Source organism: Trichomonas vaginalis, chromosome IV (genome assembly GCF_026262505.1).
Source record: "Trichomonas vaginalis G3 chromosome IV, whole genome shotgun sequence".
Taxonomy (NCBI): Eukaryota; Parabasalia; order Trichomonadida; family Trichomonadidae; genus Trichomonas; species Trichomonas vaginalis.
Genome location: NC_067206.1, coordinates 35,127,813 through 35,155,246, shown reverse-complemented (window position 1 = coordinate 35,155,246; position 27,434 = coordinate 35,127,813). Strand labels below are relative to the sequence as shown.

The 27,434-nt window shown below is 30.3% G+C and overlaps 4 protein-coding genes across 4 annotated transcripts, besides 9 other annotated features; 1 reads left to right on the top strand and 3 right to left on the bottom strand.

The window, feature by feature from the left end:
• Positions 1-282: 282 nt before the first annotated feature.
• TVAGG3_0224410 (ATP binding) lies at positions 283-2,363 on the bottom strand (the record flags this gene model as incomplete). Its single annotated transcript, XM_001312087.1, has 1 exon — positions 296-2,314. One exon carries the CDS (start codon positions 2,312-2,314, stop codon positions 296-298), a length of 2,019 nt encoding a protein of 672 aa, XP_001312088.1.
• Positions 2,364-2,569: 206 nt separating this feature from the next.
• TVAGG3_0224400 (glycine-rich protein family) lies at positions 2,570-4,372 on the bottom strand (the record flags this gene model as incomplete). The annotated part of the gene is made up of 1 exon (XM_001312086.1): positions 2,980-3,888. The coding sequence occupies one exon, from the start codon at positions 3,886-3,888 to the stop codon at positions 2,980-2,982; it is 909 nt and encodes a 302-aa protein (XP_001312087.1).
• Positions 4,373-5,124: 752 nt separating this feature from the next.
• Positions 5,125-8,084, bottom strand: TVAGG3_0224390 (uncharacterized protein; the record flags this gene model as incomplete). Its single annotated transcript, XM_001312085.1, has 1 exon — positions 5,125-7,512. The coding sequence occupies one exon, from the start codon at positions 7,510-7,512 to the stop codon at positions 5,125-5,127; it is 2,388 nt and encodes a 795-aa protein (XP_001312086.1).
• Positions 8,085-12,847: 4,763 nt separating this feature from the next.
• Positions 12,848-13,500: a mobile genetic element.
• Positions 13,501-13,799: 299 nt separating this feature from the next.
• TVAGG3_0224370 (uncharacterized protein) lies at positions 13,800-14,634 on the top strand (the record flags this gene model as incomplete). Its single annotated transcript, XM_001312084.2, has 1 exon — positions 13,801-14,247. The coding sequence occupies one exon, from the start codon at positions 13,801-13,803 to the stop codon at positions 14,245-14,247; it is 447 nt and encodes a 148-aa protein (XP_001312085.1).
• Positions 14,635-15,134: 500 nt separating this feature from the next.
• Positions 15,135-15,973: a mobile genetic element.
• Positions 15,135-15,973: a terminal%2Cinverted (terminal inverted repeat of Banshee-A1 transposon ID:TVAGG3_0224360).
• Positions 15,974-17,702: 1,729 nt separating this feature from the next.
• Positions 17,703-18,535: a mobile genetic element.
• Positions 17,703-18,535: a terminal%2Cinverted (terminal inverted repeat of Banshee-A1 transposon ID:TVAGG3_0224350).
• A 1,648-nt stretch (positions 18,536-20,183) lies between these two features.
• Positions 20,184-20,767: a mobile genetic element.
• Positions 20,768-21,519: 752 nt separating this feature from the next.
• Positions 21,520-22,162: a terminal%2Cinverted (terminal inverted repeat of Maverick-1B transposon ID:TVAGG3_0224040).
• Positions 21,520-27,434: part of a mobile genetic element that runs on past the window's edge.
• Positions 23,401-27,434: part of a mobile genetic element that runs on past the window's edge.

The following is a 27,434-nucleotide window of genomic DNA, read 5'->3' as shown; positions in this document are numbered from 1 at the left end:
AATTTCTTATTCTGACTCGAATATATGATTGTCATGTTCTTGCAATTCACATATTTCATAGAATCTTTGAAGCTACGACAATAAATAAATTTTTGTTATATTGAATCATTTGCATTTGCTTATAGGAACAATATATTGCTCTAGCAATTGAATACTTATTATAAATGTCATGTAAAAACTAATCGGAATTGTATGACACCTGCTGAAATATCAAAATTTAGATAAAAAAAGCAATTTGAGAAAAACATTTATAGTTTATATATAACATTTTAGTCTAATAAAAACAATTATAACTCTATTGATAAGTTTCACGCAGTCTTTTGACCTTAGTTTTATAAAGTGCTTCGAGATCATCCAATTTCTTCTCAATATCGAACCACCATAAGTTAGGACAAGTTGTTGGGTCACTTGTATAAAAAGCATTCATTTTCTCATCGAGCCAAAGTTGAAATTCCGCTGCAGGTCGAAGTAGCTCTTCTACGAGTGGATTATTCAGTTTTATAGTCTTGATAGATGACAACGATGCAGAAAGTTCCTCTAAAATACTATAAATTCTTGAATAATATTTGTCAATCATTTTTAGAATGGTTAATCTGTTTTCCAACCTCTTTTTCGGTGGACTGTATACATCATATGCTTCATGGATCATCTTGTCTATCTCGTTCATGGTGAAATCCGTTCTACTTCTAAATTTTCTTTTAATTTCCAAAAGTTTTTCAACAATTTCGTCTCTTTCCAGTTGATGCATGACCACACAAAGATCTTCTCCATCCCTGATATCATCAATTATCTCATCAAAAAAAGATGAAGAATTTTCATAGAAATTTCGAGTTTTATCTCGTTCGTCAACGAAGTTTACGATGTATTGTGTAGTCCTAAGTGTTTCTTCGAGCCATGGAATGTTCACTTTCCTATTTGAGTCCTTTAATTTCAAAATTTGGGACGGATTTCGTCGAAAAACCGTATTTTCTGTGACTTGGCCCCATAAATAAATGTGAGGAACTCCGATAGGAACTCTGTGTTCTACAGGAACTCCGACTTGAACTGTTCCTGACTTAAATGGGTTAACCCATTTAAATCCAACAAATAAAACTCTGTTTTTGTCCTGGATGAGTTCTGTTGGATACAAAGGGGAGTAATCAATGGAGACATTCTGTATTGGCATGACACATGCTCCAATTGCGATGTAATCCTTTGGATGATGATCAATTTTAATTCGATTTTCGCCAAAGACGTTTTTCAACAGATCATAGATTGCAAAGTGTTTCGCACCGGATCCAATGATCTCAACAAGGTCAATTTCGATGTTTGGAACAATTAAAAACTGTCGATCGATCATATGTAAAATTTTCTTGAAATATTCTTCACAAACTGACTTTACTTGGTTGCGGGTGATCTTATATGGGATGCCATTGTAATATCCTGAGACAGTTTCGTTCTTTCGAAGTAATTTCTGGATTGTTTTCGCTTCTTCAAGTCTAAGGATCTCATTTTCTGGATCTAATGGTGTTTTAGTGATCTTTTGGAGTAAATCTGCAACTGCACAATCGAAATCTCGTGTTCCCGCTTGGTCTGTCCAATAATAACTTAATTCATGTGCAAAAAGTGTTTCTTTGCGTGTAAATTCGAAGATTGTGGATTCACATGACGAAATACCAATCTCTATTGCAAGAATTCTGTGTGGAAATTTAGATAAAAAAGTTCGATATTTTCTAGCGAGATGTGCGCCAATTGCAGAGCTAGAATCGATAATTGTAGGATGTAAATTTAATTTTTTGGCTGGATGATAGATTGTTTCTCGTTGATTTTGCACCCAAAATTTAGGAACTGTGATAATTGTTTTTCCAATATCGAATTCATTTTGATCAAATGCTGATTTGATACGTGCTAATACTGTTGATGTGACTATTTGTGGTAATAAGCCACTAGTGACGTGATATGAGTTCAAATACAAAGATTTTCGATGTAAATATTTACGTTTGTATGTCTGTTGCATAAATTCCGGTGATGAAAGTCTGCACAAGAAATTTGTTGGATGAAGGATTGTGGAATTTGGATTTTTGATATGATCTTTCGGACTTAAGAATTTAAAGCGGAGATTATGTATGTTTGAGTGGTTTATCGTTTTCGGAATGTTTCCTTTGATTGGTGAAATCTCGAGAGTTGTTGGAAACAAACCTTTGCATTCTGGAGAACTAATGATCAAAACATTGTCATCCTTACTAGGCAATGCAACACGAAAACCATCAACACCTATGTCTATGGCTATAATATGTGAATCTTGGATTAATAACAAAAATCCAAGAAACATCATATTTTTGACATGTAAACTAAATATGACATGTAAATAATCTAATGTAAAAAAAATAAAATGCTAAGTATGTTAAATTATAAAGTTTATAAAAGTAAAGAAAAAATATTCAAAATATGTTTCACACTTTTTCTGAGAAACTTCAAGCCGATAAAAAGTGTGAATACATATTTTAATAGGTTCTGATACTTTTTTCGGGCTTATTTTATAAGCCCGTAAAAAGTGTCAAACCTATTATCTTATGACTTCAAATCAAAATTCTTATATTAATTTAACTATCTCAAGTTCAGGGAATATAAAATTCTGCTCTACAGAATTGTAACTCTACTTACATTAATGAAAGTACATTATTTTAACATATCAATGATTCAGAATACTCAAAATGCTTAGCAGAATATTTTAATACATTAATATCTCATATACTCATTTCGTTAAACCATAATAACATACTATACACAGAATATTCTCACAGTTCAAATTATTTCTTATATCTTATTCTGGATTAGCTCTCATTAAACATATAAATATAGGATAAGGTATTTCATTGTACTCATATGTAAATATATGATAATTAACAAAGCTAGGTTCATATGAATTAGTTAAGAATAATTTCAAATCTTGTGTAAATTAGCTTTAAGACTCAGTATTAATATATGTATATAGCTCACTTATTTCCAACATGTGCGTATGTGGAGAATTCTAATCAAACCTTTTTTGGAATGGAAAAATGTGAATCTTTTAACACGACAACGGGGTAAAGGTGCAGTGCCACAAAGAGGTGTAATTCTGACGTATCCATGACCTCGGTTTCCAGTGATATTTTCTGTCAGTGAAAAAGGTGAAGGCATTTCTTCGTAACCTGCAATTGTTTTTCCGTTTTTGATAAATGAAGTATCGAAGAATGAACTTCCCCCACCTCCAGAAGAACCAGCACCACCTCCACCAGCACCGCCGTAATAACCAGAACCACCTCCTGTAGACCATCCAGCATCTTGTCCACAATTTCCTCCATAAAATTTGCCACCTTTTCTGACAGAATTTTGAGTGTTTGTTCCAGGACTTGTTTGAGTGGCACCTGAACCACACGTATTTCCACAGGGTGATCCAGATCCTCCTGAAACTCCTCCTCCATATCCACCATATGTATATCTTATTGATCCAGCACCAGATCCAGCACCAGCACCGGCAAAAAGAATTCCACTTTCATTTTTAGCTTCGCTAATCGAAATGAAACTCATCCCTCCTCCTGATGATGGATAGAATTTAGTACCTGTATATCCATACCCTCGCCCTCCTCCACCAAATGTGTTTCGTGTCTCATATCCAGAAAAACTACCATATTCTGGATGATATGTTCCTTGTTCAGTAGTTCCCATTTCACCACAGAAAATAAAAAGAGTTGTTTGCTGAGTAAGATCGAGCTCACCACTGACATAACCACCCTTACCGCCTTCATATAATGTTCCATCATACGTGACATTGCCTCCTTGTGCACCCCATGCTTCAAGTTTGTATCTCCCTGGTGAAAGATCTCTTCTAAATGGTTGACAATTAAGGTAATTTGTGCAATTGTACATATATAATTCTGTATTTTGGCCGCTCATTTACATCCATCTCTATCACATTGATGCTTTCCACCCCAAATTAAAACCGCTTCTCGTTTTTAACCTTAAAATAATTACCTGAGAAAAGATCTCTTCTAAATGATTGATAATCAATGTAATTTGTTCAATTATGCCCATATAGTTCAGTCCAAATAAATAGACTCCAAAGTATCAAATTAAAAGAGAAATCATAAAAATAATATCTCCTCCTGTTGAAATTGTTGCCGCTGTTGAAATTGATAATGAATTGAATTCATATAGAATTGTTGATCCAGGAACACTTAGACAACTGGAACTATATCTTTGAATAGTTGACCCGCATTTAAGGTTCTTTTTTCATACCTCCCAATTTTGAGAATTCTCTCAATTTATTGTGTTGTTGAATATCTATAGGAATAATCGTAAATGTTATATGGAGCAATCTGGATATAGTTGATTCTTTTGAAGTAAATTCTAGAAATTTCCCTACTTCTAGTCAAAGAATGTCTTTTTCTGGATCAATTGATAATTTATATTTTGAATTAGAAGAAAAAGTAATAAAGTGGGAGAGGAATGCATTTTTCCTACTATTTTGGATTTTTTGTGTCTCTGTGGAAAATATGTGAATCAATATTTGATATTTTGCCTTGAATTAATGGAACCAAATTTGCGATATATCATAATTTTCTGCATTATAGCATTTCAAAAATATAAAAAGAAATTCATTATTCATCTATTCCGATTCTTCCAAAAATTGTAATTACATTACTAAAACTCTTCAAGTTTAATTCTTCCACGGTTTCTGGTAAACCATGCTATTATATTATGCAAAGATGCAATTCCTTATGACAAAATTCATCTTCTCTTTCAATTTTTTTATTAGATGTTTCAAAACATGCTAAATTTGCTTCAAAACATAATTTTAAACTCAGAGTGCCATGGAAAAAGCCTTCAAATCAGAAATACATCTTCCAACTTTTTTAAGTTTTTCATTTTAATAAATTATGCAACCTCAATAGTCAGCATAACTTTAAAATGGAAGAAATTTTAGTCTGCATGGAAGGGACATTTCTTCGCATTCTAATATTAATAATTCGACTACAAAACATTTTATAAACTAGGAACGTTTATTAATTTACATTATAATCATTAACTTATAAGTTAAAAATGTTAAATTTTGATTACATAAACATTTTATAAATAAAAAACAAGCAAATATATATAAAATAATTATTCTATGTAATAGTTGACGAGAATTGATTGAATCTCTTCTTTGACAGAGAGGAAATCGAAGTCAATTCGTTCGTGAAGTTTCTTCAGAGTGTTAACGATTCCTTTGATTGGATCTTTTGAATTCCCGTAAAACAAGTACTCAGAAGGAATCATGAAACACATTCCGTGCATTTCATCGCCAACACGACGTCCTTTCACGTAATACCATGCGGGATGGTCGTATGACAATATAATGATGCAGTCGCAATTACCGGAATCCAACTGATTACGAAGCAAAATCTTGTGATCACGACAAACAACGTGAACAAAACTTGTATCACTGAAACGAGATGGTTTCAAACCACCTGGTTTACTTTGATAGATACAATCACCGGAATCTCCGTAATTGTAGATCCACGGGAATATGTGTCCTGTTGGATTGATTGGGTCTAATGCTGTTTTAGTCATAGAACTAATCAATGACAAACTGTTTTCTTCTTCAAATGAAATGAAAACAATTGTTAAAACAGCAACTGAATATTGGACAGTAACTAAGAAATCCCTGATACAGAAATCTTCATGGAGTTTAACAAGGATCGTGGATTTACCATATTGGAATGATTCCGTGACACTTTTGAAGAAATTCGGAATATCTTTTTCGTAAAAAACGCCGGCCATTGACTTTATGTGGTTAATTATCTTCGGACAGTCATTGAGAGATGGTGGGATCTCCCAGGAAATGTTGGAAATCGATGTAGATGGAATTTTTACGTCAAGAAATGAATCTCGGATTAAATCCATCATACAGAAGCGAACTTCTTTGTAGTTTTCTTCTTTCCGCTTCCCTATGAATGACGTAATAAGTAAAGGAATCGATTTTTCGAGGCCTGGCTGTGGATAAAAAAAGAAATCTCCTTTTTCTCCAATCGGAACTGAAGAACATGTAAGAGGGATGAAGTTCTTGCGGAAAATCCGGAACATTGGGTTCCGTTCCTTCTTAAACTCTTGTAATATTTTATTTTCTAAGGAATATGTAAAGGAAGAGAAGTTTTCTGGAGGTAATTCATGCAAGAACGATTTAACAGTAGTCCGATTCTCGATGGAAAAGTCATCTCCGAGTACTCTAGAGAAGTGCATCATCACTCCACCGAGAACTGACTCGAGAATAGGCATATTATCAAAGACAGACTTGGAGTAGATATCCGTTATGTCCTGAATAACAGTAGTAAACACATCTTTGTTCAATAAATTATCATGAGATAATCTTCTAAGGATAGAAATGATTTTTCTATCACTAGGAGTATTCCATATTGGCATTATAATACATAAAGTCTCATTCATAGCGATATCAACGCATAATTCTAACTTTTTTTGCATTTCATCAAATATCTTTGTTTCAAACTCTTTGTTGAACATTGTTCCTGTCTTAGATAATATTTTGCCATCGATATCCTCGAAATACGCGATGTTCCCTGCAGATTTCATAATATAAATGAAATGTTGCAAATCAGCTGATAATTCCTTCCTGCAAATCTTCGTATGATTATAAACAATAAGCATCGTTACAACGGCGTGTAAATTTAACTCTATACCTCGAATAATGTGAGAATCAGCTGGCGCGGCCAAGAAACAGACATATTTCGTTTTCTCGACGTCGATTGAGTGTATTCCAACACGTTGGTTAAACATGCTGTATCGAATAAACGTTCCATCAACGAAATCACTCTTTTTAAAATTATTTTTTGAAATTTTTTTAACGTCTTGAAGGAAAATTTCATTAAACTTCGGGTTCTCTATGTAAGAATACACTGTGGAGATCTCGTTATCATCAATCATATATATGGCAACAGCTGTAAACCCTCCTCTCGTATGGATTTCATTTAATAATCGATAAAAAAGTGACAAACTCGGTTTATTTTTGAGTCCTTGTCTCATTATCGATTCCTGTATTGAAATAATCTTCTCAATTTCCAATGACTGTCTTCCCAAACTTAAATTTGTATCATCACCGGGTTTTATCGTGATTTTGCAGGGAATTCGATCGGCGACAACATCGAAAGAGATACTTGGCTCCATGTTGTAGTTGAATTTGAGCTTTGCTTGAGTCGGAATCCTTTCATCAGAAATTGAACATGAATAAACGGATCCGGCGGCTACAGACTCGCCCTCGAAGTCATTTGAGAGTGTAATCTTGTGAATAACAAGGCATTGGATGATTCCGAAGCCAAGATATTTTGTAATGATCTTATAAGCTTCAGAAATGCCTTCTTTGTTCTTAATATAGATCGTATGGTTGTTAGAATATTCTTTCGGATCATGTACGTTCTTAATAATGACTTCTCGTATCTCAATTGGAATTTTTTCAGAAAGAGGTGAAAGAAAGTGGCCAGATGTAGAAGTAAACATAAGATAGAAGCTTTCTCCATTCAATGCTTGTATTTTTAATGGAATTCTACGAAAAACCATGCAAATTATTACAAAAAATAATAAAATTTTTTGATATTTTTCATTAAAATTGCGTATAAATGATCTAAATGTTATTCTATGACATAAAACATAACGTTGCGTGCTGACGTATATAACACTTTGTATTGTAGACTCGTTGACAAATGAATAATCTGAAAAATTGACTGGAATAGAAGAAATCAGAAGCGATGAATTTGAATTTAAGTCATTTGTAATTGAATACCCTAATTTTGTATATTTCTGGATGAGCTGAGTGTTATAAATTTCGTAAAAAGTTGTTTGCTTATTATCTTGAGTCGAATTTGTTCTTTCATATATATAATATGGCTCTAAAAAGTTATAAGCGCATGATTTTCGACCATTAATAGAAAACCTGGAAATAGTAATGTCAGGAATTTTATTTTGGGTAATTCTGTGGACTTTATAAAATGTTTGTTTGAGTGTATTTGATAGCTCCCCAGGAGGATCCACAGAAACAAAAAATTTTGTCGAAAAGAGCCAATGAAAAAAATAGAACAATGCGAAAAATTAAAAAAGTGACGATAATTTTTTGCATGAATTGACTCTTAGGAATAAACAAACTTACAGGAAACGATTGCAAAAATTTGAAAGCATAGTTAACAAAAATTGAATACGAAATTAAAATTGTCAAGTAAGGGTTTCGTTTTGCTAAAATTGTCACTTTTATAGCATATTTGTTTTTGGATGTTTTGCGAAACCAAAAAAAAACTATGATATACAATGTGTGTGTAAAGAAAATACTTTATTTACTAGTTAAAAAATCATTTGGTATTGATCAAGTTATTTTTTCTGGATAAGATATTATATGGATAATTGGATAGAAAATACAATTATATAATCTTGTACCTGGTTTAATTAAGCTAATTGTCATCAGAAACTTGTAATTTTTATGAATTTCAGATTTTCTTTTCATTACTGCTTTTCTTAATAGGTCAAGTTCTTATTTACGTTATAAAGTATGATATTTACAAATATCAAGTTATCATGTTTTTTGAGAAATTATGAGAAACAAACAAAAATGAAAAAGATAGGAATAGCAATGAATAGTGATGTGGGTATAGAAAATGTAAGAGATATGAATGCAAAGCAATCAGTATTTAGGATATTGACCATAGATTTCGAAAAAAAAATGCTGCATATTGAGCGAAAACTATGATTATATTATAAGGCTGTCATTTAAAGCATAATGAAACTATTCCCTTTTCATTTTAATCGAATAAGATAGTAAAGATTTTTGAATTAGCTAGAAACTGATGAGATGTTTTCACAAATCAGATTTTTAATCTCTATAATGCATAATTCACTCAATATCTCAATTTTGATATTGCGAGATATTTTTGCTATCGGTTTCGCAATTTTGACACAATAGCAAGAGGGTTCTATATGCATTATTATCAACGTAGAATCTGAATATCATATCAGAAAATGTCGCAAATCTGACATTTACCCGACCAAATAGCAAAAATAATTGAATACTTTTCGCAAAAACTTTAAAAATCGATAAAAATATGAAATATAGATATTAAAGAGACTTTTTATATAATATTCATAAAGATTTTCCAAAAATATGATACCGCAAAATTAAAAAAGTGACGTCTTGAGTGGAGTCAAAGGTCGAAATTGCTAGCTAAATGTTTTTTAGCGAAATTGCGTATTGTACGTTTTTTTCGCAAAACGAAACCCTTATGTCAAGATTTTATATTATGCTTTAATATGAATTTAAAAAAAAATAAATAAATTTGAATGAAAAATTCAAAATTTTATTTAAGTAAAATTTTTAAATAATTACAATGCAAATAATTTACTGTTTATAAATTAACGATAGCTTTTCATTTTGAGATCTTTCAAATTTTAATCAACTTCATTGTGATTTGTTAATTTACAGACATTGATCAAAATAATTCATATGTCAGAATCACTTTTCAGGTTTGAAAAATTGAGACCTACAACGAACAGGCTTTTATGATTTTATATGTTAGTTATTAGTATTTAATTTGATTCGGAAATAGGAAATAACTCTTTATTATTCAAAAATTCTGCAAATTTGGAGGATATCAGATATAACTCAATGAAGAAAATGATTTTCTCAAAGAAATAAATAGTACAATTTGAACAATTTCGATGTTATTCCTAAAAATAGTCTTGATAAGAAATTAGAAAAATATTGTTGAACTTAGACTGTATTTTAGTAAAACACTCGATAGAACGATAATGTATGAAAGTTAACATCCAAACACTGATTCATTAATGATTGATACCGGCAATTTAAACATATTGTAAGAAGATTCAATAAAATTTTATGAGATTTAATAGAATAACTAATGAATTTGAAATCATTTACTTATTGAAATTCTAAACTAATAGAAGAGAAAGTAATATAATGATGTTTTATATAACAAATTCGAAAATGTATTAATAAATATCGATAATTAATGATAAGACTTGAGCATTGTATGGTTTAGAATAGATTTAAGAGATAAATGTCTAAATAAATGATGTTAATAATTTGAGCGGACTTTATCAAAAGTCGAGAGATATGATGGATAAATTCTTTGAATAAGAATTATATAAATGCAGATGTTTATATTTATAATATAAGATTCCTCAGAATTGACAAATTTTGCTCTCAAAACATAAGTTCAAAAAATTATTCCGAATTTAGAGTGGAATGGGTATTGTTATCCAAAAACATAAATCAAAGATTTGAATAATTAAATTGATAAGTCTTTCAAATTTACGCCTGTGATAATTGTTTGGTAAAATATGCTTGAAATATTGATTTTATGATTTATTGTTAAAGACGAATGTTTTTTGAATTGAAAAATGTTAGAAAAATTTTCATCATAATATGAAAGAAAAGACATTAATACGATTAATAATTTAAGTTTTAATGAAAATATTTTGATGAGCTCAGAATCATTTTAAATTTTTTAAATTATTCTCAAATTTGTCACATTTTCATATATGTCTATTCAATTTTTAAATTGTAGATAGAGTATTTAAATAATATCATCGTATGATCACAGCTCATTAAATTCCAACTAAATTTCCTCAATTCGATCAATTTCAATCAATTTAAGTTTGAATACTATTGATGTATAATAGTCATTATTGCAATGCTAAATATGTTATAAAAAAACTGATTTTTGAAATTGAATAATATTATTCTTAGGCTTTAAAAAACAATTTATATTTATCTCATTCTGATATTTGCAATAATAATTAAAAGTATTCTTATCTTTTGGCGAAATTTTATTAAGGGTGCACCTGTATGTACGTTTATTTGAGAGGAGGAGGATTACCCTCTCAATTTTGAGGGATTCGTTAGTTTATTTTCTCGATGAATATGCAATAAAATTTGATTTTTACCTTATCAATATACTTCATATAATATACACATGTTCATGTAAAAACTTTTTTCCAAAATCCTCAGGAATTAAAGGATTTTTGAATTTTAAGAATTTTTTCGAATTTTTAGCATGTTTAAAATATACGCTTTTTAGCATGTTTATAATACATTTTCAATTTACATTTACATTTTTATTTTTGAATTGTTTATTTATATTTCCGTTTGAACAATAATATTTATTGAAAATTGTGAGAGAAACGGATATAATAAAAAACACCATACAACAAAATTCACTTTTTTTTCATACTTACGCGGATCACTCCTTTTCGGCCCAATATGCCGGAAATGATAAAACTCTCAGATCTAGTTGCTAAGATCCAAACTCTCGACTCTCAAATCTACTTCCTCAGTTTTTTTGATAAGGGAGTTTTAATTTTTTTTTCAAAAAAATTAAGGAACTTAAATTGAGATTATCAGGCTATGTAGTGGGTATTTTTACGATCTGACTGCAGAAATCGAATCAGCGAGACCCGAAGATTCATATTCCGCCGGAAAAATAGGGTTTCGAGGCGTAGATAGGGATAAAAAGATGCTTTAAGAAGATCTCAGTAGAAATATGGTTTATAAGAGGATATAGGTCAGGATATAAGATTATGAAAATTGAAGAAGTGAATTATCAAGATGTATTTATGAGTAAACTATATTGTTTTAAGCTATCTAAATCTGTTTTGATATAAATTAAAGCGTATACTTATGCAAAATGCGAAATTTAAATTAATACTTTTTTTTGCTATTTGGACACAAAGCTAACAATCCATCCAATAAATGACGTATACCTAGCGAGATGAAGCATTTTAACATGAAATACAAGAAAATCTGATTACTTGTGTTGAAAGTTTCTGTATTTCGTCTTCTTCCAAACACAGCGTTCAGATGCAGAAGAAAATGCAGCCGTAATGACGCAAAAAGACACTAAAATAAATTGGAGAATTTCTGTAAAGTTTTTACTGAGCTTTGTTATTGAACCCGAATTTGTTGTTGAGTGACAGGATATTAAATCTACGACATTCATGAGTAATTGTTATCAATTTGTCAATAAATTATGTTGAAGATGGTTTAAATGTCTTCGAAGGCATGAAATTAGATCCTAAATCTGTTTGAGTTAATAAAAGAGAACAAATGTTGAAAGAGTTGTCATATTGCCTACAAAATTTTCAAACATTTGCATTGAGACAATGTGAAAAAATGATGTCCAAAATACCTTTACTAAAATATTTTTAATTTGAATCATAACAAGGAAAAACAATAATGGCAGAATAAGAAAAAAAAAAACAAAGATGTTATGATTTGAACAGTTGCCTTTTAGATTCAAAAAGAGCATATTGTTCCCAATCACTACACTACCTTCCTTTACGATAAAAAGCTGAATAATTAGTATTTAATGAATTCTCCAGCTTGGGGATTTGCGGCTTTTCCAAAATCTGTTATGATAGTTCTATATAGCAATTGATATATAATATGTTTTTTATAATCAAATAATTTTTTAGTCCAGATAAATTTTTTAAAATTTCAAAGTCTTTCCATTCTACTAACGCTCTTCACATCCATATCCTTTACCATATATGTAATATAACGCCTTATTTTAATCCCCATGTTTACGATTTATTTGTCGAAAAACTGTCTTGCCCATTAACAACTCGGGAAAATTTTCGACTTTTTGAATGGCCGTTTTCAAGATCTCAAAAACTGTGGGATATTTTTTACAAAGCTAATCGACATTTATTTACCACATATGTTTACTATACAATGCACCTGGTTTCATCGAATTTTTATCGTCAGTTTTCTCGTGAGACTACCTTTATTTGAGCCCAAAATTTCAAATTTTAATTTTTTGAAAAAAGAGGCCACCCGTATGTACGTTTATTTGAGAGGAGGAGGATTATATTTTTGAAAGGGTGAAACATTATGAATATGTTAATTATATGATAATATGTATTATTATAAAAAAGAAAAAATAAAGCACGTTAAAATTTTTCTTTCTTGATTTTTTACAAAATCTACTTAGAATTATGCAAAATATGACTAAATAATTATAAATTTCAAGTTAAATTTTAATTTTGATAAATAATTTAAATTTCAAAATATCAAGTTCAGTTCGACTATGTATGTAGTAATTCCTCAATAAAGTGCCAAAACCCTATTAAAATATATGAACATTTTCAACATTTTAATGTTTTTATTTAAAAATTTGATGGAATATGAGCTTCAAACAATTATTATGTAAATAAAAATAATTAAATATATGTATTTATTCGTATTACAACCGTAGTAAGTCGATTCTTCCTTTCTTCTACTGAGGTTTGAATTTGATTTCGAATTGTAAAGAGATTCAAAGGGAAAATACTAGCGGATAAAAACCACCTCCATGAAAGGGTCATAATGGACTCAAGTTGTATTTTTTGATATTTTTTGCTTTTCGAGCCTAAATAGGTAGCCAAGATAATGCCTAAAAATAAGGTTCTAAATTCTGAAGTTTACATGATCCTCTCGTGTGCACCCTTAATGAACATGTTTATAATTTCTGAACTAAACCGATTTCAAAATATAAAGGATTATGATTTAAGTTATTACATTCTTTGTATAATATGCCAATGTTTTTAAATTTTACGATATCAAAATATTCTCAGGGAAATTTTTGAATTCAAAAGCTTTTAATCAAATTCAATTAAATTATTTTTGAAATAACTGCTCAATATCCTCTATTCTAATCAATTGGAATTTTTTCTTCAATTAATTCAATCTTATTCAAATTTCCTTTCAAAACAGATTGAATAGTCCTTTTATTTTTTTTTAGAAGCATGTCCATGACTATGAATGCGGTTCGTAAAACTTGCCCAAAGCGTAAGAAAACAATCCAAAGCATTAGAGATAATGATATGATACAGAAGCGAATCCGTAGTACTGGAAATCAAATTCAATACATCAATGATTATGTTGATAAATATTTTGGTACTCATGTTACATCTGAGATCTTAATGACGCTTGCTCGTATTGCCATTGAAAAGTTCAATTTACAGATAGATAGACTTGCCAAGCGTAATCGCACAGCCCTTCTGTGCTGGTATGCTGAAAATTGGGACTCAATTCTTCAGATACTAAATGGGTTTAACTTCATGTCCAGTCAAAATCGTCCACCTGTCGATAAAATAGCAGAAGTTTCAAATCAATGTCTTCCAAAGCAGCCCCAACCATGCTGCGAGTATACTGATCCATATGATCTATCGTTATTATTGAATGTACATTGATTGTTTTATCCTAAAAATGTTTCTGTTTAATAAACTCTCAATCAAACAATATTTATTTTTAAATATTTAACAATATCAATGATATATTGCAGTAGGTAGTAGACCTCTAAGCATACTTTGGTAATCGTTTTCAAAATCATGCATTAATCAACTGAGAAAAATACAAATTATCATGGGTATCATTCAGTTAAAAAAAAGGTTCCTCATAAAATAAACTATCAATAAATGATATATAATTTATTATATGAGTTATATCTGGAACAACAAAAATATTCTTTCAAAAATATTTGAAATGATGTAAATTTAACGAATAATAAATTACTGTAATCAACAAAAACATTTAAAATCTTTTAAATATCCCGATTTCATCCGAAAAATAAAAGTTCCTTCATATTTTCCATAAATAAATTATCAAATAAAATATTGATTAAAATTAATTGCTGAAAATCAATCTATGATGGGTATCATTTGTTGAAACAAGATTAATTTTTGAAATTTTTTCCAATTTGATTTTTTTTGGAAGAAAATTCTAATTTTTTGGAAACTAAACTGATTTAAATTCGTATTCCATTTATTTGAAGAATAAATTTATTTGTATAATTGAAAATCTGTAAAATAATATTGCAAACTAAATTAATCTAGTAACTGTTATTTTTTGATAGAAATTGTTGACCTAATGCCTTTGAATAATGTATCTTTTTAATTATTTTCATAAATAGACCGAAAAATGTATTTGGAGTTTACAGAATTCGTGTCAAATTTTCGAATGATTTTGATTTTAATTTTTCTATGAAAATTTTATTAATCGAAAATAACTTTATAAAACTGTATGATAACTTAAACAGCATAATTTCTCTAATTATTCTGCGTTATTTGAATTTGATTCTGTTATAGACCGAAAATAGATTTTTTCGGTTTTCTCTTCAAATAATTGAAAGAATGATACTATTATAGGTTTATTATATTATATAGCATATAATCATGCTATAGCCGAAAATTATAAGTTTTGAGAAGATTGAATATAACACAAATAAATTTGAATGTAGGTTAAATTGCTTGTTGTTTTTAATATCTATTTAATGAGAAATCCAATATTGCAAAATTCAAATTGAATGATTGAAAGAACAGAAAAAGTCATTCTTTTCAATTTCGAATATGTTTCATTGTATTTATAATTATATGGCAAATAAGATATTTAAACTTGATTTTTGAAGGAAAATTCACAAAATTGAATAAATTCAAATAATTTTTATTCAAAAATAAACTAGTTATTTGAGTTTAATACAAATTATCTATTCAAACTACAAAGTTTGTAATTTAAAATATTTTGTGAGATCAGATTGAATTAATTCAAGGTTCTTTTCAATTAATATTCATGACCATATTACGCATTTTCGAACATTCTAAACCAAATATATAAAAATGGGAGACGAATGTTAAATTTGCTAGACATGGGGGAGTTGTCTGCAAAGTTTTAGCTCTTATCTCTAACAAAAAATTAATTTTTAAAAAAAAGACCGAATACGTTTCACAGCGAGAAAAAAATAAAAGGCAAGATAGAATTTTCTAGACATAAAGAAGTTGTTTACCGAGTTTTAGCTCTTATCTCTAACAAAAAATTAATTTTTAAAAAAATGACCGAATACGTTTCACAGCGAGAAAAAAATAAAAGGCAAGATAGAATTTTCTAGACATAAAGAAGTTGTCTACCAAGTGTCAGCTGTTACTTCTTCTCAATACTGATATAAAATAAAAATCTTTATTATTTATTTAACCTTTATTGTTTCATTAAACTTCATTTATTTTATATTATAGTTTTATTCTTTTAGCTACTTGTAAAATATTCTAATTTTATATCATCATTTTACCGGATTATTCTTCAGTACATCGATTGTGTATCTAAAATAATATCATTATCCTTATTCTGTTTTTTCCAAAATTCTTTAAATATCTTTTTTGGTTAGATTACTTTATACTTTTTACTTTTATTTTTTAATTTCAAAAAAAAAAATTTGGTGATTGTTCTATTCTGTTACAATGTGCATTATCATATTCTAATGAATTATTCATTACATACATTTAAAAAACTTGTTAAAAATGAAATTAAAAAATTATGTTTATTATTACGCTGTGAATGTGTCAACAGCGGTCATGCCTGTATCTGTATCCCATATTTGCCACAACCTTTCTGTATCTGCATTTGTGTATTTCGGTTTCAGCTGATACATTTGATTTGGCGTGTAATTTGTTCCAGTTAATGGATTAATTGGGAGATCTTCATGCGGTGTGTTATTATTGTACTCCCAAATAAAGGCAGGAATAGCCTGAATGCTTTGGCAGCGCTCCAATGTCGGCCAGAATCTCTCAATCTTCCCATTTTGGTAGGGAGAATGAGAGTCTGTATGCCGCCATTGGACCCCAAAGATCAAGTAGATCTTGAAAGGCGCCCCTATTTTCTGAACCGTTGTCGGTCCAGAAACAATAAGGGGCGCCAAATTCAATGAAGGCGGAAGCCGCAACGTTCGCTGTCGTCGCTGCCAGCATATCTGGTATTTGTATACACGCTAGGACTTTGCGGCTAAAATCGTCGAATATGCCATAAATATACTGGCCACGAACACCCCTAAAATAATGAACATCTGCGTGCCAGATAAGATTGGGGGAAAGCGCCCAATATCTTACTGCTGTTTCTGGCCCGGCATGCTCTAATCGCGTCTTGGTGAAATGATTTTATTTGAAGTATCTGCGTACTTCTCTATAAGATACATCAATTTGTTGTAATTTCAAACGTTTCCATTGTTTTGTTTGACCACAGGGAAAGGCCCAGTGGTCATGTATCACAGCAAGAGCTTTGATTTGGTCGTAGGGATTGACCCTACGACCTTTCTTGCCTTTAGGCAATGGGATATTCTGTAAGCTAAATTGATTTTGTAAAAAAGATTTTGAAACATCTAAATATTTGAAATCATTTGATTGAAGGGTTGGGGTGATGGGAACATGGGTGCAAGCTTCTTCCCATGTCATTTTACCTTCTTCAATCTGATTGGAAATACCAATTAGGTAAATTCGATCGACATACCCTTTGTAAGGATTCATTCTAATGAAGTACTTAACAATCAAAATATTCTATAAGTGTCTAGTATGGAATTCAAAAGAATAAAGAAAATGGTAACGTAAATAAACGTATTATGAAATAATTTATAATTAAAATGAAAAAAGAAAAAATAATAAGTAAAGTGACTGGAAATGAAAATTAAAATCAGTGTACAGTTTTATTTTTTTCTCGCTGTGAAACGTATTCGGTCTTTTTTTAAAAATTAATTTTTTGTTAGAGATAAGAGCTAAAACTCGGTAAACAACTTCTTTATGTCTAGAAAATTCTATCTTGCCTTTTATTTTTTTCTCGCTGTGAAACGTATTCGGTCTTTTTTTAAAAATTAATTTTTTGTTAGAGATAAGAGCTAAAACTCGGTAAACAACTTCTTTATGTCTAGAAAATTCTATCTTGCCTTTTATTTTTTTCTCGCTGTGAAACGTATTCGGTCATTTTTTTAAAAATTAATTTTTTGTTAGAGATAAGAGCTAAAACTCGGTAAACAACTTTTATGTCTAGAAAATTCTATCTTGCCTTTTATTTTTTTCTCGCTGTGAAACGTATTCGGTCTTTTTTTTAAAAATTAATTTTTTGTTAGAGATAAGAGCTAAAACTTTGCAGACAACTCCCCATGTCTAGCAAATTTAACATTCGTCTCCCATTTTTATATATTTGGTTTAGAATGTTCGAAAATGCGTAATATGGTCATGAATATTAATTGAAAAAACCTGAATTAATTCAATCTGATCTCACAAAATATTTTAAATTACAAACTTTGTAGTTTGAATAGATAATTTGTATTAAACTCAAATAACTAGTTTATTTTTGAATAAAAATTATTTGAATTTATTCAATTTTGTGAATTTTCCTTCAAAAATCAAGTTTAAATATCTTATTTGCCATATAATTATAAATACAATGAAACATATTCGAAATTGAAAAGAATGACTTTTTCTGTTCTTTCAATCATTCAATTTGAATTTTGCAATATTGGATTTCTCATTAAATAGATATTAAAAACAACAAGCAATTTAACCTACATTCAAATTTATTTGTGTTATATTCAATCTTCTCAAAACTTATAATTTTCGGCTATAGCATGATTATATGCTATATAATATAATAAACCTATAATAGTATCATTCTTTCAATTATTTGAAGAGAAAACCGAAAAAATCTATTTTCGGTCTATAACAATTTGAATTTGATTCAAAAGTGCTCATAATATAGTTATTCCTGACCAACTTGTCAGTACTATCAGTCATCAGCAAAATTTCAAGAATATTGCTGCTTAAATCTTTCGAAATTGAATGCCCTTATAATTATAACATTCAAAATTGTAACGTCGGAAAAATAACTCCGTAGCATAAATTTAACTTGTAGCACCCGTATTTTTCAATAAAACTGGGTTATTTTTGATAGCCATACTACTCTACATCTGTTTATATGCATACAGCCGTGATGATACATGAAAATTCCAAACCTAAATTCTTAATTTCAAGATAATCATCAAAACTCAAGTTTGTATAATAAGCGTAGATATTGCATGCTTATCCAATATCCTCTTAATACACATAAAACATTTTGGTTAACTCGGCAAATTGAAGTTAATAAGAATCTAATTTTTGAGATATCGTTGGTAAAATCACCCCAAATTTCACCAGTGTGGAGCTCATCTGATATAGAGCAAATTCTATTTCAAAAGTTTGCTCATTTGTATTCAAAAATTCCTCTGCTACAAGTTAAAATTCCCACTTTTGGGTTATTTTTTCGACGTTATATCTACTCACAATTTTTTGAAATGACCTCAAATAAATTTTATACCATATATGTGCTAAAAAGTCCTGTCTTTTAAATTTTTTCATTATCAGTTATTATTTTTTTTCATAAAATTAATTACGGGTTAGGCATTTTTTCAACGTAAAATTGCTTTTTGAGAATGACTTTTGTCACATGATGGGAAAGTTTTTTTGAATAGATTACTTTTCAATGAACTTCGACATTGAAGAAAAACTCTAAGAAAAAGATTTCAAATCGAAGCTCTAAAAATGATCTACTGTCGATACATAACATATCATTGGAGCAAGCAGTCATGGAAACTTGTACTTAAATACAATAATCAACAAATTGTAATACAAAATTATAAAGAAAATATAAATAGAATTGAAAGATTTTTCATTTGATGTTCTGTCATGGGCGTGTACTAACACCTGAAATACTCAGATATTCTCTAATATTATTATCATAAAATTGTGGTAAATATTGGTTAAAAAAAGCAAAAAGCAAATTGTTGTATCAATAGAATACGATTCTAAAATTAATATGATTGGTTTTATCTCTAAAAAAATATATAAAATGACATAAGTCGCTAACGAAATATTATTTTCGAATTAACAAATGTTAGAATTCTTTTCAGTTGCCATAGATTTTATCTTTTAATACAAATCTAAATATTTCCATATTCAAGCCAAAATTGAAGAGTTACGGTCATGTAACAGGAAGTTTTTGTTACATACTTCATCCATCAAAAGGTATCATAAATGGCAAAATATAGAATGTCTCTACAAAATTCAAATAAAGGTTAAAAACACAATTTGATATTATAATTAATGACATGAGAATGGAGATTAATATACAGCACATATATGTGATGTTCATGATAATGAAGATATTGAACTGCAAAAAATGAATAATTATCGAAATAAGACCCTTTGGATAATAGACGATGAAAGTCTGTTGGTGAAAAGCATAAAAGCTAATATTCAATAGAGTAATTTATCAGAAGTAAATCAAATATAATCCTGAAATCAAAAGTAAGTACAATGTTTCATTGAAGATTATAGGGCGCGTAAAGGGTTGGCGTCCTAAGGCGTCCTGATGTAAACTATTTGATTTTTGAGAAGTTTACACCATAATTGAATAGTTTATGGCGTCCTGAGAGGAGATTTCAATGGGTATGGTGTCCTAAAAAAATAGAAGAAAATGATTTTTTCTCGATTTTTCTAGAAATTGAATTTTTAAAAAAAGAAAAAAATCAAAACGTATACATTCAAGAAAGACTATAAATGAAGATTTTTCTATTTTTTTTCATTCTAAAACATCTTTTTTGGATAATTTTTTTTTTAATAAATATGTAAGAAAGATTGAAGAAAAAGTAAATTTACTTTAAGAAAATTTGTTTTACATGTTGTAAGACCCATAACAACTATAAATATTCAATTATTTAAAATAAAAAAAGAAAAACAGATTAAATGTATCTCACATCAAAATCCATTGACCTAAGGATGTTAAGTTTCTGTTTTTAAAAGTTGATATTTTTTTTTTAATTTTAAGAAAATTAATAGCATGTTATTAGACAATAGGAGTGTAATGATATTGACTAAACAGAAATGAGAGAATAGAGATATAATTTTGATAAGCAATATTAGTAGTATATGTAGCGGGTTTTGTGACTTTTTTTGTAAACGTAAGAATTCATACAATATTGAACGATTTTGTATCATTTTTTAACATATGAAGTAAAAAATGTATGATTCTGACGGTTTTTATTCTTACGTTTTTGAATAAATCAAGATTTAAAAAATTTTCAAAATTGTAAGACATTTACACTCAGCCCATACATAACGAAATAAAAAAAAATAAAAAAAATTTTTTAAAATAATTTATTTTATCTTTTATAAAAGAAGCTATATATAGATGATGTCAGATATTCCGCGATTAATTAAACATTGTTTAAATCCTGAATGGAATCAATGGAGTCATAATCAAAGACCTCATGAATGAAAGATTCACTACCATAATGAAATAAAAAATAAACTTTAAAAAGAATTTGATGAGTTCAACATTGAACTTTAAGAAACTAATGATTGTTTGAATTTATGAAATCAATTATTTGATTTATTCTTTCTTCAATCTCTTCTATTCTTTTTGTTAAATCATCAATTTTCATTAATGAGGTGATTCTTGATTGAGGAATAGATTTCAAACTAACCACTCCTTTTATTTTTGAAATTTTGAATCCATCAACTTTAAACATTTTATTCAATTTACATGTTGTCAATTCTTCAAATAATTTTTTATTATTAGCATAATAGTCATTAAATTCTTCAACAGATTTAAAAATTTTTATTTCAGTAATTGGAGTTAGTATACAAGTCTCGTGTACTGAGGCACTGCGTTCCTCCGTACGCAATACTTGTGAATTTGACACTTTACAAAACCGTTAACGTATATTTTACAACACAAACGACAACACTAACTTAACCTTAAATATTTACAAAGCCGCCAACCACTTCACCTCACTAATGTAAAAATAAACGTTCTCACTTACAAAAGTATTGCAACTCCTCCCATTGCTGTGCTTCATATAACAGCTCATAATCTTCTGACTCACTTTCTTCTTCATATAGGTCAAAGTCACTGTCAAAATAAATGTTAGTAAGTTTTGACAAAGCTAATGAAACACGTTTACCGTTTGTATCGTATGCTTGTATAAACTTTCCATTCTTCATTCCTTCATAAACGCTCAAACTAACTTTACCCTTTCTCCCTCGTATCTGATAGAATGTATTTTCACGAGGAACGAAGAACAAATTCTTGAACTCATGACCGTTGTAGTTTGTTATCTCAATAGTTTTCGTCATTTACATCCAAATAAAATAAAAAATAAAATAAAAAAATAAACTTAAAAATTAATGATATCACCACCCTCACACGTATGAAAACATAGCACAAAAATAAATTTAGGTGAAGTGGTGACATCTCACCTCTTTTTTCACCTAATTTTTCACCCGTTGAATTCATTACTTTATAACTCTCTTCTTGGTTTCTTTTTAGTTGCTTTCTTCACGTCTGTCTCCAACTTGACTGTCTTTCTTCTTCGTCCGTAATGATACCAGTTACTTCCACCAGTCAATGGGTCAAATGGTCTTTCGTAAGGGTTTCCATACATTCCATAGGGACCATACGGAAGAACTACTGGTGGAGGAAGAGTTCCAGTTTCAAATAGCAGAACTTTTGAGACAGATATGCTTAATGTATGACAACATCTCTGATTTCACAAGATATGATGACGACCATGACCCCGAAACGGTGAAGAAGAAGTTTTACAAACATCCATTAAGAACGGGAAAGGTTTTAACTCAAAGTCTCATTATTGACACCAAAGATGGCGAAGTGGACGTTCTTCAAGAGCTGAAGAAAAATACTTCTTCGGGAGGTGGTGGTAGGCATGAACTTGAAATAAATGAGATAGAAGAGAAATTAGCCGAAAAAGCAGATAAAGAACATAAACACAATATCTCCGATATAAATGAACTTCAAGCTACATTAAATAGTAAAGCAGATAAAAATGAACTTGACGCAACGAACAAAGTTTTGAAATCTCATAAACACAATATCTCCGATATAAATGAACTTCAAACTTCTTTAGACAATAAAGCAGACAAAAACCATGTTCATTATATAAGTTCAGACGAACAGATTATAACGGACTACCATGGATATTTAACACGAAGTGATGAAGCGAAGACAAAAAATGTTAATGAAAGAAGATATAAATACATTCGTGCTAAAGGTTATGACATACACTGTACTGTACAGTATGATGTAGCTAAAGCACCAGAAGCATTTGGTTATACCGGTGAAATTTATGCCTCTACTTTCAATGTTAATGGTGTATTAGTTGAACCAAGATTTACTTTGAGAGTTAAGTCAAAAATAACGTTTGAAGATGCTATTAAAAGTAAAGCTGACAAAGATGAACTTGACGCAACGAACAAAGTTTTGAAATCTCATAAACACAACATCTCCGATATAAATGAACTTCAAACTTCTTTAGACAGTAAAGCCGACAAGAACCATACACATAAATCCTTCACTACTGTTAGAGCAGACGACATAATATTGAACTTTGACCTTGGTTCAAGTGCACCATTAGAAAATCCAAGTACAAGCGTAAAAGATACTCTTAACAGTTTAGATAACAGTTGCAGGAACATTGAAAGTCATGCCAGAAACTTTGAAGCACATGAACTACCAACAATGTTAGATAAGAAAGCAGTTAGTATGGTTATGTTGGGTATGGTGGCACTGCGTTCCTCCTTACCCAATACTTGTGAATTTGACACTTTACGAAACCGGTAACGTAAATTTTACAACACAAACGACAACACTAACTTAACCTTAAATATTTACAAAACCGCCACCCACTTCACTTCACTAACGAACTCACTAATGTAAAAATAAACGTTCTCACTATCGTTCTCACTAACGACTTCACTAATGTTCTCATAAATTTTCCTCAATATCTTCATCATCAGTGTTAACCCTATTGTAGTCATACTTGAAGCCATAAACTTTCTCTAACTTCTTAACGTACAATTTACATAACTTACCTTCGTCATCGTATGGTTTAATGATATAACTATTTCTATCTTTATACACAGTCAATGAAAAGTCAACTGGTCTCGGATGTATTTGAAAGAACATGTTATGCTCAGGAAGGAAGAATAAATGTTTAAATGTATGTTTGTTATACTGTGGAATTCGAATGAGTTGCTTTTGTTCTGTCATTTACATCCAAATAAAAATTTTCAGTAAAATAAAAAATAAACTTAAAATTAATGATATCACCACCCTCACACGTATGAAAACATAGCACAAAAATAAATTTAGGTGAAGTGGTGACATTTCACCTGTTTTTTCACCTGTTTTTTCACCCACTTGAATTCATTGCTTTATAACTCTCTTCTTGGTTTCTTTTTAGTTGCTTTCTTCACGTCTGTCTCCAACTTGACTGTCTTTTCTTTTCGTCCGTAATGATACCAGTTACTTCCACCAGTCAATGGGTCAAATGGTCTTTCGTAAGGGTTTCCATACATTCCATAGGGACCATACGGAAGAACTACTGGTGGAGGAAGAGTTCCATCGACTCTATTTAAATGCATTGTTTCACACCTTTCATCTGGTCATTAAAGTTTTTGCATGTTTTGCAAACTCATCGTCCTTTCCTAAAGCATTTTCTGACTCAGTCGCAACCAAATTGGATGCTTTATTTATGAGCCCTATTTTATTTAATCTTAACTTCTTTGCAACCCAGCCTCCAATTCTTCCCTTTATTTGCATCTAATGTCTTCGAAACCCTTCCTCCACTCATTTTATTTACTGCGTCATAAGCTCCAAGTGCTTTTGCTCCAAATGCTAATGCTTTTGTTCCCATTGCGCCTAAAGCTGCCCAAGCTACCATTTACACCATATTAAAATCATCTCTCTTCAATATTATCTCATAAAAGTTCTCTTTACTGGAGAAAGTCAATGAAACATAAGCGTTCTCACGGGCTTCGCCCTCACCGCTTTGCGGTCTATCTAACTTATTTCTTATATCATCTATTCTCAATAAAATGTCTGAACAATTGCTAACATCTTCTACAACAGTTATTTCATCATGAATGACCTTTAAAAACAAGCTCATTTAATATGCTATTAAAATCATTTCAAATAATGAGTCCATCCTTTCCATCTTTAGGTAGCACAACATCTTTCATTTGAAGAAGGTTCGACAAGTCTTATATTAAACTTACTGACAAAGTTTGTTATACTATAATGCTTCGGCGGCGAATACATATAGTTTGAAAGACATAATATAGATTCTTCAGCAAATTCACTTATACTGGATTTTATAACAATGTTCTCACGAGACCAAATACCACCAATTGACAATCTTGTAAGCAATCCTGCTGAACCTTCAACTGTAAACGTCGATGGTAACATTCCACGAAGGTCATCTATTGACATCGTTGAGTCACTGAATTTAAATATTTTCTTAAAGCAATCGTCATTATCTAACCATGCAATAGCTTTGAAGTTTTCATTCGAATATACATCTGCTTCATTAAATGTAAATCCTGACTTCTTTGCAGAGATGACTTTAAAATCTATTGAGTTTGTTTCAAAATTATATGCTATGGTAACTTCTGAAGGTAATGGATGTCCTTCGCAGCAGTTTGTTCTCTCACTACCGTTTGAAGCTTTGTATTAAAAACTTTCATGTCATCTCCTGTGTCTAGGTTCACATACACAGCAACAGGAAAACTATCTGCTTCTTTGTTTCATCATTATACCTCAAAACATTAAAGTTCTTCAATAATATTGTTCTTCCTGCTGGAATACTTCGAACCTGTCTGATTTCAATAGCTTTCTCACCTCCTACATACTTACCCAGTGCCTTGGATATTCATAAGTATACTGACTTTCTTGAATTTTGGTAGTTTCATCATAACGTGTTCATAGTATAATCTTTATACTCTTGTCAGTTAGACTCGGTGCTATGTTCTGAATATTTCTGACTTGCATTTTTAATGGAGATAAAATGAAGCATTTAATACATGACGTAGATGAAGACATGAATGAAACTACAGACAAACTTAACTCTTCTCTCATTCTTCCTTTCAGTAAGGACTATGAGTTCTGTTCAAATGGTGTGTATTTCTATTGTGGAAAGATGGGTTCAGGTAAGACATTTAACCTCATTCGTCATATACTCATAACAGAGCGTTTAGGAAACGACTCATATTATGACCAAATCATTATATCAGCAACTTCAGACTCTATGGACTCAACAGCGAAAACATTTATGTCAAAAGTTCAAGCCTCTGTCGTTAAAGTTCCAGACAGTGAACTCATTGAATTTCTTCAACGTTACATTCGACGTAAGAGGAAATATTATGCCATCGTTGAATTTATACAGTCAGGAATGCAAAAGACTTCTGAGGAGATGGAAAGAATTATTGACAAACACCACTTACGTCAGTACTACAGGAGTTACGATATGAAACGACTGACAAACTACATTCTATCAAAACTTTCAAAATACCCCTTCAAAAAATATCCTTCAAACACTCTGCTCGTTTGCGACGACTTCGCCGGAAAAGGTTTAGTGTCAAAGCCTGACTCACCATTAGCTAATATCATTACTAAAGTCAGACATTACCACTTAACTGTAGCAATACTTATGCAAACATGGAGGTTTTTAGCTTTAAACATAAAACGTCTCATAACTGACTTCGTTATCTTTCAAGGTTTCTCACGTTATGATATTGAACTCATTTGGAAACAGTCAGGTATAAACATTACCTTTTGAAGAAATTTGGGAAGCATATAAGTCTCTCATCTCTCCTCGTTCATACCTTGAGATTCATATCATGACTAATACCATTAAAGTCAAAAATATTCCATGGGAACGACCAACATTGTTTTAAAGTTTAACCTTCAACTGACTGATGGTAAACAAATTCCATGCATCTCTGTCGCCATTTCTGTTAATATTTTGCTGTCATTCATATCATCCACTTCTCCATCCGTTAGCTTTTGAGGATATGTGTTAGAATAGCTGTTCTTAAATGAAGGCTTCTCTCCCTTGAGAGCATAAACTCTATAACTTTCTGCATACTTTATGTTTGAACCTCCTGAGCCATCATTGAATAAATTTTTATAGGCTTCCACCCTTTGTTCATGTTCCTGCTTCTTCCCTTAGCTCTTTTGTTCAGTAGTTCTACATCTTTATACACAGCACCTGTCTCAGTGAATTCAACAATATTTTCATTCGTTAGCTTTACATTCAACCCTTGTCGAGTATATTGTTCATTTCATACATATAAAAGGTTTTTTTCTATATGAAATGAGAAGCAAATCCATCTTAGCTGGTGCCGTTAATGTTCCAATTGAACCAACATCAAATGTTGACTCACGAACGACAAACAATTTGTCATAAAGAACTATAGTTCAGAGTGTTTGAAAGAAAAAGAACCAGAACTGAAATCCGTGAATTTAAACTCAGCTTCAAACGCTAACGCTACATCAGATGTTAAGTTAGAGTATCCACCACTGGACCAAATTCTTTCAAGAGAAGCCAACGACAACCCTTACACAAATGTTCAAAACAAATCCTTCAGATAACGTAGACCATTACCTTCTTCAGTTATACCAAACAATTTTACTCAAAGACGATAAGAAGCTTTTGACAAATCTTATAAGCAAGAACCAAATAATTCTAACAAAGGAGGACCTTGAAAATGTTATATCACGAATAACAGGA